The following is a 13960-nucleotide window of genomic DNA, read 5'->3' on the forward strand; positions in this document are numbered from 1 at the left end:
GCCTCCCCTGTGTTGCGATGCTGTTAGTCTTACCAGGGCCGCTGCAATTTTGCTTTGGTTTAGATTTGAATAGGACTGGGCGATCTGGAAAACCACCATGTTATACTTACCAGCTTCCTTTTTGATAGCAGCTTCTATATATACACTTCAAGAAAAATAGACCAAATTCACATTCATTTACACCTATTAAAACTTAATTAGAAATAGCAGCATAAGCACAGACCTTAAAGGGGGTGGCTCTCAGCTGGGGACTGCAGGTGCATCATGGTGCTGGTCCAGTAGCACTGCCTGGCCTGGGGACAGGCAGCGAGGAAGAAACCTCTAGAAAAAGGTAAGGTGAATAACACAGGACTGTTCCGGCCCTTAGGCTTGGATGGTTGTTTAGTACCCTTAAAGCATTACTCAGAGTTTTTTGATAAAATCCATTTAATATTTCCATTGAAACTTACACATGACAAAATAAGTGAATATAGATTAACATGGTGCTGATTTAGAAACAAATATACACATTTTGCACTGCAAAACCAACCACTTAAATAAATATACAATCTTCTGGCTGCACTTACATAACTACGGTAAAAGGTATGAAATATCTTTTAACAACCAAAGTAATTAAAAAGTCTATTTTGTAGGTTACAAATACTCGTGTGCCAGTTCTTTATTGCAATGGCACAGAATGAAGTTGTTACATGATTCCAGCATTCAAGCTTGAGTGTTATGAGTATCTTAAGTTTCTGTACAGTCTTACAGTTGTGAAGTATAATTAGTAAAAATAAAGTAGCTTTTAGATGTTGTGATACTTTCAATAGTTAAATGTTCAGCTACTTCACCTTGTAATGTTTTATGCGTGGTGGGCTGTAGAATATAATACTGTCAGATTAACAGAAAAGTCAGGGTAACCAAGAGTGAGAATTTTAAAATATAATTTTATACCTTCAGTGAAATAATTTAGCAACATTAAGTCTAAATGCAATCCAAATAAGCTAGTTCCAAAATTAAGCAAGTTTTTAAAATTAAAACTGTAAGGGAGGACTAGTGAGGCAGTCATGCTAATTTATGAGTTTGACTGTTACTAAAATTGACAGCATCACCCTGTTCTCCAGCACTTTCTACTTCCATCATCCTTTCTCTGAAAGGAGTCAAGAAGAGTATTTGCAAAGAAACATTCTCTTTCTGGGAATGCTAGAGAGTATGTTTCATCTGTTAGAGAGCCACACTCATCAGCAGTTCCTGCAACAAAGAAGTCCGTGCATTGCAGCAGGTTTTTAGGAAGACTACAGAGTACAATTCCACACAGCCCCAGTGACTTAACTACAGCCGTGTTCCCACTAAGGCTGAGGCTGCCTAAAGCTTTGTCTTTTTGTTAGGCTCAAGTATCCTGAAAGTCATTTAAGTCAGTCAAGAAACCATTCTCAAAAGAAAATAGATTAAAAATTACAAAGTTACTTTAGTTCACATTGAGACTTTACATTTTTACAGGACACCCAGAAATCCTCCAGCTGAGGACTCTTGCTTTAAGAATCCTGTCTACGATCCAGGAAAATAAGCTGAGGTTGGCGTTACTGCAGCTTTTGGTGATGGTTGGGCTTTTGTAGATAAGTACGGTTTCAGATACTCTGTAGAACAGCAGAAACGAGATACGGTTCTATGAACAGTAACTATTAATATAACCCTTTAAAATAAGGTCTTGTTTTACTATTTCCAGACATACCTGAGTTGAGTGCATTTTGACTAAGCCCTTGTAAAGGAATGCTGTCATCTTTTTTCTTGAAATACTTTGATTCCAGCCCCAAATTATCACCACTAGAAAGAAAGAGATTAATTATTAAACCAGATGTAAGTTTAGTTAGCAGTACATTAACAGCAAGTGTGAATACAGACTCATCCAGAAGAGTCTTAACTGGAACTGCTGCCTTCCTGTGAACTGTATTATTTAAAGTTAAACCATCAATAAGTAGGTTAAGAACAGTCTGGAACTAATTCTTTGTCTGCCCTCCTCACCTGATAGCCTTAGCTCTGTCACCAGGAGGGACAATGAGCTTTTGTTCCTTGGGCCCCACTGCTGAAAGCAGGGCTCTTCCTTTGTTATCTACAAACCATGCTTAGTGACCCAGTAAGTTTTAAGGTGTGGCAAACTCATGAACATGTTGATGGAGAAAGGCAGATCACAAAACTAGCTTGGTACTGGAAATGTTTTGCTCAGTTCCAGACACACATAGAAGACAAATGGCTTTATAAAAATAATAATAAAGACCCAAACCACTACAATAGATGATACTGACTTCTCCTTATTTGCTGGATGACCAGTTGCAGCCACTGTCTGAACATCTAAACATCGATTCACTTTAGAAAGCTGGCTGTTGAACTGAATCTGCAGAAAACACAAGAGTTGCAGGTTAAAGAGCTACTCCAGGTATGATGGTGCACCAGTAAGTGTATTCAGAGAGTGAACTTTTGGGGGATTAATGTTTCTATACCTTGCATAGCACTTCTGTGCAGCAAAGCATGCAAGAACAAACAACTGAAACCCAAGCATTACCGCTATTAGTCACTAATAGGTAATGTTCAAGACAGGCAGTTTAAGAGTACTAGGATATACAGTCAATATTTACGCATATTTCAGAACTATTCAAAATATTAAGCTTTGATTATTTTATGCTATCACATTCTTAGCCAAACAGACAAGTCAGAGTGCCTGCCTTTGGTACTAGACACTGTGAATTGATGTTTTTGTTGTGCATTGGTTCCAGAAAGTTCTGAAAGGCATACAGAGGAGAAAGGGGATGGCTGATTCCTGAGCTGGGGAAGGATGGGCGGTCAGGCTGCAAGAGAAATAGAGTACATCAGAAAGGAGAAAAACAATTCCTGAAGTAAGATTTTGTTTGCAGAGATTCAAAATTGCAGAATTAACAACCAAACACAATTACAAAGCTAATGCTCATCTGTGTCTTCCTGATGGGAATAAAACATCCCTTTTCCAAGATTCACATCCTTAAGGAAAACTTGTAACTTTTAAAAAGATGAGTTAAGCAGTCTTAGCTAATAAGAATACATAATAATAAGCTACACACTGTAACTGATTAATATATTAAATGTATCTAGCTATAAATCAGAGACCTCTTTGCATGATTATGCCCTTTCACTACTAAATAAGCAGCTCATCAATTGCTAGGTGACAATAGATATCTGTACACACAGGTACACCAAAGGATAAGAACCAATAAGCTCTGGTATTTAACAGAGATAATACGTAATGTTTCTTACCCCCTATTTTCATGTTTCTAAATATCACTAATAACATTCAAATAGTACATTTTCAACCTATACAAAGATAACTTAGATACTAATTAACACAAAAATGCTTTTTTCCTTCACTCTGCATTTTATCTTTTCTAAGCTAATTTTGCATTGGTTTGTGTATTTTGAAAATTCTTTGAAAATTCTCAGCAGGCCAGGGTGTCAAGTAGCACCTAACAGGGTATTATGTGACTTAAAAAAACCCACTAAATTAAGGAAATGACGACTACATCATAACCACATTATTTATAGTTGTATCTTACCATGCCATGAGGTGAAACAGCAGCCCTAACACCACCATGTGTACTGGCAGAAGTCTCTAGCTTCTTTGCCATCTGAATTTCATTCAGCTGTTTGTTTAACCATGTGATTACTGAAGAGAGAAGAAAAAGGTCAAGCTCACTTCCTGCCTCTTGCAAGCTGTTTAAAAAAGCAAGTAACCCTTCCTCAAAAAAAAAGTGACAGCTTGGTGGGCTATTTCCCCTCCTTAAGCATCCCTAGAAGCCCTAGTCTCACAAAAAGCCTTTTTGTTCACGCTTCCTCCACCCCAACATGCCATTCTGTTCCTTCCTCTAGAGTTAGCCCCCACATGCACACCACCCCAGCGACCACAAGCTGAGAAAGTCATCTCTACTTGCAGCTTTAGGTTGTTGCATACCCACTACAGACAGAAGCTGATTGTCCATAAACAATAATCACAGCTCTTCGCAAAAAAGAACACAGGTAAAGCAAACAGTTGCTTCCATTCATTTTCAGGAGCAGCTAGATCACTCCCTTGTTTTTACAGGGTGAGAAATGAAATTGTATAAACCTACCATTTTCATTGGTTTTCAGTAACTGCTTGCTTTCTTCTAGTTTTTGTATTGTAGTTTCCAGCTGTTCCTGCAGCTTGCAAACCTGCAATATTCCCATAATAATACCATCAGGAGCTACTACAAACTGGAGGAAAAAAATGTAATATAAATAAATAAAAAGGCTCTATGAAGTCGTTCTAAAATTAGAGTAGTTCAATTTTTTTTACAAAAGCAGTATGATAATTCTTTTAAAATAAGGCCTCTACTCTTAGCTAGGGTTTCGACAAGGTAAGTCAGAAACCTTTCTGACCTTAACTTTTTCTATGATTAAATAATGCAAGTACTCCAAGCAGGGGAATATACTTAATGGAAAAAAGTTCACTCTCTTCCTGCTCTTGCCTCTTTCACCAACTTTCACATGAATATATCCTCTGAAGCATGTCTATTCATCAATCATATTACTTTGTACTCAAATAACACAATTTTAGTCTTCTTCCATATGGATGGACAGCAAATCAGTTTAATATGAAAAGAAAATTAAAAGCTGATTACACATTTAAATAAACATGCTAACTAATAAAATAGTATATTCTATTCCACAGAAAGATTTAAAACCTTACTGCTGTGAATAACTAAGTTAAATCCCACAAAACCCAGCACACTACATACAAGAGCATTTACAGGACAGAGGGTGATCCTATTACAATACCTCCTGCTCTTTCATTCGAAGAGATTGTCCTGTCTCCTGCAATTCTCTCTGCTCTTTTTGAAGTCTCTCTTCTTTTTCTGCCAATAGTTTTTCTTGTTGAATTGTTACTGTATTTTTCAATTTTAATTTACTCATTAGAGTTTTCAAATCTCCCTGTAACTTCTTGATAATTTCATTAGCCTATTAAAAAAAAAAAAATGAGATAGTCTCAAAATAAAGACACACCTAAAAGCAAGGAAGACATTTCATAAGAATAATGACACATTTAAACAAACCTTAAGAAGTTCAGCTGACAGCGACTTAATTGTTGTCTCTAGTTTTTCAATATGACTTTGTTTTTTCTCTGTACTCTCCTCCAGTATCACCTTTAAAAGAATATTAAAAATATTATAAAAGATATGTGATAGACATGGCGTATGATTTCAAGAACCACCTCAATAATTCTTTGAGAACTAATCCTGACCAAAACTTCAGTCCTTGCTTTTCAAATCACATAGCATCAATTCATCCATTTTTTCATTTATAAAAAGTACCACAATATTAAAACAGTGGTGACCTTTGTAAAACTGAATCCAGTATACTTTTGATGCTATAATTTAGAATCTTTAGCTACATTCAAAAGCTTACTTGCTGTATTCATAAAAAATGGTAGTAGAGACTACAATTAAGAAGGTTCTACAAAGCTTTAGAGAAAATTATTTTTGAAGGAACCTTTTGTTCTTGTGTTGCATCTAATACTTCTTTTGTTCTAACAACTAGCTGATCTTTATCTTTGATCTCTTGTTCCAGAACAGCAACCCGTGTCTGCAGCTGATTAATGAGTTTCTCTTTTTCATGACATTCAGCATCCAGAGTCGTGTTCTCCCGACGCAGTGACAGCACCTCCTGCTTTGCTCTTTGACATTCCTAGAATGTTGGGAAAGAATTTCATTTTAATTCTTTTTAAGAAAACCTGTAATAGCAATTTAAACAGATATTTCTAAACAGCAAGCATAATGTGGAACAAAGAGGAGCTGAACAAAGTTAATATGCTATATTTTCTATTACATGCATAGGCAGGCAGGGTTAATGCTCTAAAATAGTAAGTTTGGTTACAGAAATTAATAACCCATACATCTTCTATTCCAGAAAGCTTTGCTTTCAGTTCTCTGACTGTGGAGTCTCCTTTGTATCTCCTTTCTGTTAGATCTTTATTGATGACCTCGAGTTCTGAGAGTCTGTTCTGCAACTGTTGAATACTTTTCTGATGCAAATTTTCTAATTCCTTTTTCTGTTGTTCCTGCTGTTGTTGGTACTGAGCTTGTGCCTATGAGAAGCAAAGAAACTAAGTAGTTATTCAACAAATCTGAAAATTAAGCCAAGAAACTATACATATATAAGAATATTGCTAATTCTTTTCTGTTGTCATACCTGAAGCGCTCTTTCCTTTTCACTTGTCAGCTCCTGTGTGTGTTTGTTTGTTAGAGCTGTAGTGTATGATGTCCATTCGTTTTTCAGTTTGTCTAGTTCTCGGCTCCTGTCTGACAAGCTCTGTTTGATAAAGCATGTAGAGCTTTAAAAATTTAAGCACTTCAGTCAATACTGAATGATTCTTTACTGTTACTTCTTAAAAAGGACATGGAATTACTAAGAAAAGTCTAAATTTCAGCACCAGATGCCCAAATACCTGTTCATTCTGTAAGGCACCAAGAAACTAAAGAGCACCTTTCTGACACTGTGGATAAAATAATCTTAATTTCCAATTGTATTTTCTTCCAACCACTATCTAAGAGTGAAAAAACAGTCTGCTGACATTCCCTACCCCTGTAACATTAAGTGCTCTAGTAGGGAGGGAAGTTTTTCAGCAGCGTCTTTTCCTCTTTTTTATTTGTAATTCTGCATTCCAATTCAGCAAACACATTCCAGTAACTCCAACTGAAACTGCAAAGATAAGGTAAACAAGTATTCCATTCCAAAAAAGCTCCATAATCAGTTTTAATGGAATGTTTCTGTTTCACAATAGTCAAAAAAGTCACCTTGATAATTCCAGAATTTGACCCAAATCATCCTCTTGAAACACAAATGGGAAGTCATTACTGAGCTGGCCGCAAAAATCAAAAAGTAGTAGAATAACATGAAGTCCAAGACTTCAGATGTATTTATCACAGTTTCACAATTTTTCCAAACATAAGGATTTCCATCTATTTACAGAATATGTAGAGTATATTTATCTTCACACTACCATATATTTAGTATATAATTTGTGCGTGTGTGTATACAGACATAACTCCATACAAAATAAAGTGAAATTCTGGGTTAGTACTGTAAGAACTGAATTTTATTCCTTAGCTGCATGCTTTACTCATTCCTAAGAAAAGCTACATAGACCTCTTTTCTTCTTTTCACTCACTCCCAGGTCAATTATCTTGGCTAGGCAGTGGCTAACCAACCAGCCCACAAGAAGGTACATTTCCCACAGATTAAAAAAAGTGCAACTTATGCCAGGAAAGGTAAAAATTTGCATTACCTGTTGAGTGTAGCTCAGTTGCCTAGTAAGATCCTCTTCAGTTTTTCTAAGCTTTTCTTCCAACACCATTTTGTCTTCCTATGGACAAATTGACAAGAAGTCAAATCCTTAGCTCCCAAAATACAAGTAGTATTTAGCTTCCATTTTATCAGCATACCCTGCCTAAGCAGCCACACCCCCATTATATTTGTGGAAAAATCATCTTATTAAATAAATTTCATACTGAGTAAGACATAATTAATAAATTTAAAACAAAAGGCCTTAGCTCCCATGGTAAAAACCCTGAATTAAATTCTTAACAAGTTTCTCTAAGGAAATAGTACCTCATCATAAAGACTTGTTTACAAAGGACTTGCATGAACAACACATCAACTGAAATACTGTAACTTGATAGTATTAAAATGGCTTATTAGGTGGCTGTAAACATAACACAACAGTAGGAGAGACACCAATCCCAGGCTATGAAACTCAAACAGACAACAGTCCAACTATGAGACTGTTAATTTGTCATTAAATAAAACCTAGCATGCTACCAACTGCACAAACATTACAATTTTAATTTGCTGTTTGTAACTACTAGCCCTTTGAAGTCCATAAAGCCTTAGAATTATATACACACATGTGCTTTCCCAAACCCAACTGCAGAACAAAGACTAAAAGTTTACATCACTTTACTTTTGCAGTTGATCTGGCAATCAGCACAAGACACTGAAGCATTCAGAAGCATTCAACAGCTGCACACTACATGCACTGCATGTGTAAAATACCTGATTTTCTGCCAGTTCAAATTATAGCGCTTCGTTGAATATACACGTAATGCTTTCATTGCTACAATGATGGTAACAATTTAGTTTTATAACATGCACCCAAATAACTGCACGCAATGAAATACATGAACAAAAATAAACCAGAGCATACAGTTTGGTACATACTTTTGAAGTATTAAGACTGAAAAAACGCTTAAGTACACACAGCATCAAGGCTTAGTTGCAGGTATGACAAGCCTTCATTTTACCTTAAGGCATTTCAAACAGCTGGCTAAAAACTTCTTTATTTCTGCGTCATTTCCTGGTAGGAATTTTAGAGAGAGATGGGTAAGATGTTTAAAAGGATTGGTCTCCACTACATTTAAAGAGACAGGTGTGTGATCTAGAACAGATGCTGATGAAACTAATTGCAGCAAAAACCTAAGGAAAACAAAAATAACCAAATGTTTAGCATATTTCTTTTCCCAAAATGACCTGTAGATCTTACAAGCTATTTTCAAATAAAATACATTTTTGTATGTGCAATAAAAGGCTACCCAGTTTTTGAGAGAACTATGAAATTCAATCCCTATGTTGTAGTTAATACTACAAATATCAACTAAAATCCTTCCACCTTATAAGAAGTGTACAAAACTAATCAGTTGGTTTACTTGTAAAAATTTCAGAAGCCCATCTAAGACTTAGGAGTCCAAAACCAAGTAAGGCCTTTGTAACCAAGTTCAGACTCCTGACTTTTAGGTATCCTATAACCTAGTAAAATTCATAGCCACAGTACATCAAGAAACAGCCTCGCTACTGGAGTGGAGCTAGGTACTCTGGATGGGGCTTTCCTCAGTACCCGCACAAACAAAAATGAGCTATGAAAAGGCCACTACAGGGAAGGGTGGCTCTCAGGTCTCCCCCCTCTACGTATTAATATCTGAAGTGAAAGGGAAAAAAAAATAAATCTTGTCATAGTGCCTTATAACTTTGTCTTCTCTTGTGAAACAGAATGATTTACACCTTGTTCCATCAAATTCACATTAACTCTCTACCATTGAACTGTTAAAAAAGGAAAAAAAAATAATTAAAAAGGATTAGTGCACCAGTGCTGCATCCTTCCACTTCTGCTGGTTTGTGAAGCTTGCCAGCTTCAAATCAGATGGGGAGACTGTTACTAGACATCAATTCCACCGCTCTATCCTCCTGAGACTTATGTTTTGTCAGCAACATTCAGTGACCGATACTCTGATGCATCCAGGAGAAGGTTAAATTATTCTTGTTCTACTGACTCTTCTCAGTTGGAGCAGCTGACAAGTATTTTAAGACCTCAACAAACGCGCGCACACACACACTCTCACTAGCATGGCACTCACTTATTACCTACCTTGGGATATCTTTGTTCTGTTCCTGAATGCATTGCTGGAGCAGATCTATAAATTTTTGTGGGAAAGCAGAGAAGTCTACCAAGAGACCTTGCTGCGATTTTAAACTATATAAATAGATTGGAAAAGAAATATTAACAATATATAGAAGTGTAATTTATTTCCTACAAAATATTTCATTTACACTAATAGAAAGAACTAATTCTGATCATATCATTGAAGTTTGCTAGCACATTATTTTCAATCCTGAACACAGTAGAAATGTGATCACGTCTTGAACAATAATTACCAGAGAATATTTTCTTTCAAGAGTTCTTGCAAATAGGCTGCACTAAAAAAACCAGAAGTTATTGTGGCAGAACAAACATGCTGCTTTGCATAGATTTCTTCCTTACAGCACAGCAAGGTTATTGGATAGGGGCACATGGAAGAAGCAAAGGACAATGAGGGGAGACTCAACCATTACCAAGGCTTTATCTGCCTACTTGTTTATTTAAATTGCACACCTTCACCATAGACATAGTAAACTCAGAAACAGATATTCAACACTGTATACACAAAGCCATACCTGTATAACAAAACACTTCTGCACATCTGTTTTACAAATACTATTTCACTTTTGCCTTTTGATCCACACACTGATCACATCTCTTTAAAAACCAAAATGACAAGCCACCAACAAAAAACAAGAAAAAAAATCCCAAACAAAGCAGAAAACTCAATTGTTCATGCCTCGTGCCCAAATTGGATGATCAAATTCTGAGCAAGTAAAGTGAGACCCAACAGTACAATCAGTATGCAAGAAACCCAGAAGACAAAGGCTCAGGTCTGTGAATCCATGTCCATTCAAACAGACTTTCCTCTTGCAATTATTTCTTGAAATAGTTCACACATCTACAGTAGCCTATAAGAAGTAGTTACAATAAACAGAAGATGCAAGTAGTAATATAAACTGTACACATAAACTGTGTACAGCTATGCAGGGAACTTAACATCAGGATTCTGTCATTCATCTATATAATCTTGAGCCAATAACTCTCCTGTTTCACCAACTGGTCCGAGAGAACAATACTACCAAAATACTGACAAAATTCCACAGGTGAAAAATGCCAAAACGGAAATTCCAAGATAGACCATTCTAAGCTTAAAAAAAAAAATTAAGAAAATGCCTTCATTCTTTTTTGCCATTTAGATATGTTTCACAGAGAAGACATTATAATTTCACTTACCTTTGAAAATCTTCCTCAGATATGACAAGGTTATAAAGGAAAAAAGGATCAGTATCATCAGTCAATCGAACAGCTAAATCCTGAAGAGATAGATATTTAAATATGATTTAAAATACTATAAACCACCCTGTAGGATTGTTTAAACATTGTAAACCAATATTACAAAGAGTATTTAATGCTTTTACTGTTTCACCAAAAATAAGATAGAATTGTGGCAACCAATTTGGGTGGAAAACATTAACATTTAACACAACTTTAAATATTACAGTGGGAAAAACAGGAATACTATTTCTCACAAAAATAAACCAAGTAAAAATCTTCAACTTTGAGCAGCAAAGGTTTCAAAATTCAGTGTGCCTTCTTCATTTTACAGAAAGAAAACTATTTGCCATTTCTCTCTATCATGAAATAGAGGGTAGCACTAGCAGTCCACTGTAATGGGTCGCAAACACATCATTCCCTTAACTGGAAGTTTTTCAGAACATACTCCACCTAAGAGTTTAAGAAACCACCTTCTGAAGAGTTTATGTATTTTAATACAGAGTACAGAGCTTCACAAAGCAAACATAAAACGGATACAGCTGAAGTCCAGTCAGGTCGTAAGGAAAATTGCAGCATTATGTTGCTTAGCTTTTAAAAATAAACTCATTTGTTCTCTGGAGGTCTACACAGTGTTTTGGAAAAACTGCCTTCTCTTTAGTCTTTCGCTGCAAGGCTGGGGTTATGCAAAACACCTGGTGCATTAAGCCCAGGCACCTGTTCCCTATAACGAGGCTCAAACCTGTGTGTAGAATATAATATTCCCCAGCAGAGGAAAGAAAGGAAGCAGAAACGCGACAGCTCTCCCAACATAACTGAAGTGTGAACCACAACACATGTACATATAAGAACTGAAACAAGTTCAGTAATTCAAATACCAGTGACACTAACAAAACTCTGAGCTAGAGATGTATAAACAAACTTAAGGACTTACACCTGCAGATAGCTTATGTTACAACTAATGCCACCCCAAACCAACTAGGGCAGGTTGCTGAGTACTGTAAGAATGCCTGATTGGTTTGATGTCCCATTATCTGATCCAAGCATTTGAAATTATCTTTTTAGACTGATCACTCACTGATGTACCCAACTGGATTTCCAGGCTCCAGCTTAGTACAGAGTTCTTAACTGAACTGCTTCTTCATGCTTGTCACAGCAGAGTCTTACCAAAAAATGCTGTATTGTTTTACAAGCAAATCTTTTCTCAATAACACTATAACTAACTAATGACTGATCTTAACATCACGGTAGGTGGATGTACAGTTTAAGTGACAAATTAGACATACAACAAAAAAGATTTTATAGCCTCCAGTAGTAGTCCCATTGCTATTTTTCCTTACTGCAAATTTAGTACATTACTTCCTTCCTACCCCCACTGGATGAATTCCAGATGGTCAAAGACTAACACACTTATCAGTAAGAAACGAAATGTTACATCCACGTACAAGTTGTCATTTTTGCCGGTTAAGATGAGGACTTTGCAAAGACAACTGCTGCTCTACATTCTTAAACAAGCATTGAGTATATATAAAGTGAGACTGCTCTTAAGCTCTAACTCAGGTTCCTCTGAGGGTCTCCAAATACTTTTAATTTGCATGTTCACCAAGACCCATGAACAGCCAAACTAAAATAGAGCGCTAGAAAGGCTAGGAAAAACACACCATACCAAACCAATTAACTTACTCAAAAAATTATATAAAAAATAAAATAAGGTCAAGTGACAAACATACTAAAATCCTACTTTGCTTTTCCTTTATCTATTTATCCTCTTATACAATGAAATTCAGATAATATCTAATGAATGACACAAACATAACTAATCCACAAACCTTTTTATGAACAGGATTAGAAATTGACAGTAGCTCAATATTGACTCGAACATTTAATCTCCTGTGTACAAAAAGGTGAAACTTAGTAACAAATCAAGAAAACATTCTCCAAATAACAGGTGTTTGAAGCACATTACAGGAATCAGATCATATGTAGAAAAAAAATAGGCAGAAATATCGAGAAAGTTCCTATTGATGACTACTAGTAAGATATCTGAAAGCCCCATAGTTTCAGTTATCATTACAGCTCCTCAGTAAGCTCAGGGTTTTTTGTTGCTTGTTATCCACCAAACTTCAAATAACAAGGCAGAAGTTTTAGAACTTTGTCCAGATACTAGAACCTTTGGAAAAGCCTGCTGAAACTTATTAGCAAGCGCTGAAACTTTTGATAATCATTTATACAGTGCTACCTTGTCTTCATTTACTTCTTGTTGAGTAATCCACAGACATCAGCCTTTCTGTGCCATCTAATACAGGCAAACGAAAGTAGCCCTAACACCTGCACACACTGAATAATCCAGATAAGAGCTATATTACTGAAATCCACTATATCTTGAAAAGACATTTTAGATAAAATATTCCTGGGTTTTCCCAAACACCAGGGCTAAGCCATACACACACGCACACGGCTGCGCCCAAATCGACTTACCCCTCGGCACAAACCGATCGGGACGAACGCGTGGGCTCGCCCACGCCACAGAGGCGGTAACGAGGGAGCTGAAATGCTGCAAGAGGCCGCGGTAAGGCCAGCTTCAGGCTCCGAGGAGGAGCAGGAGGAAGAGGAGGCGTGCCTGCCCGCAGAGCAACGGCTGCAGCCTGGGAGACGCGCAAACGCCGGCTCGGCCAGCCAGGCCTGCAGCGCAGCAAGGGCCCGTGCAGGGCCGAGGCAGAAATCCCAGCCCTCATGTCGCCTGCCGGGGAGACGCGTTTGCCCCCGCACCCTTAAAGCGTTTCTATAAAGCACTACGTGTTTTCTCCACTACCAGTACCCCCTCCGCCCTCTCTCCCCGGCAGGGCACCCACAGCAGCCACTCCAGTCCTCACTGACTCCCTCCAGCCTTGCTGCGACCAACTCCCCTTCCCTCTAACCCAGAGGATCCCCCCACAAGCAGCCTCAAAGCAAAACCAAGTCTACTCAGCTCACCACCCGCAATACACGCAGGGCCTCGCCTCTCATCCGCAGCTATTAGGGCACAAGGCAGGAAGAAAAGAAAAGGAAAGAGCCTGTTGCTCGGCAAACCTTCTCCCAAAAGATGCAATAAAGCTTCCACGCAAACTGGTGAGGAAACCAAGCCAACCCCTCACCTCTCCTCGCAACCCTGGCACCTCACTTGCACACACACCGACCGGTTGAACATAGTCTCCGCCGCCATCTTGTGCTTCGAGTTTGGCGCCGGGCTCCTGCGGAGGAGGAGCCTCAAGATGG

General features: G+C 37.5%; 1 protein-coding gene across 2 annotated transcripts; it reads right to left on the minus strand.

Annotated features, from left to right (window-relative positions):
* Window positions 1–176: 176 nt before the first annotated feature.
* SASS6 (SAS-6 centriolar assembly protein) lies at window positions 177–13955 on the minus strand. Of its 2 annotated transcripts, none has more exons than XM_075760025.1 (17): window positions 13840–13955; window positions 12535–12595; window positions 10667–10746; window positions 9440–9544; window positions 8322–8493; window positions 7307–7384; window positions 6211–6330; window positions 5915–6106; window positions 5512–5706; window positions 5076–5165; window positions 4801–4980; window positions 4113–4194; window positions 3561–3670; window positions 2700–2822; window positions 2283–2371; window positions 1712–1803; window positions 177–321 (listed from the first exon to the last, which is right to left on the minus strand). In XM_075760025.1, exons 1-17 carry the CDS (start codon window positions 13905–13907, stop codon window positions 263–265), a joined length of 1896 nt encoding a protein of 631 aa, XP_075616140.1. In that variant the 5' UTR covers window positions 13908–13955; the 3' UTR covers window positions 177–262. The 2 variants fall into 2 exon arrangements, with proteins under 2 accessions (XP_075616140.1, XP_010302567.1); XM_010304265.2 differs by lacking the exon at window positions 177–321 and adding an exon at window positions 409–1616.
* Between the last annotated feature and the right edge of the window lie 5 nt (window positions 13956–13960).

This window comes from Balearica regulorum, chromosome 8 (genome assembly GCF_011004875.1).
Source record: "Balearica regulorum gibbericeps isolate bBalReg1 chromosome 8, bBalReg1.pri, whole genome shotgun sequence".
Taxonomy (NCBI): Eukaryota; Metazoa; Chordata; class Aves; order Gruiformes; family Gruidae; genus Balearica; species Balearica regulorum.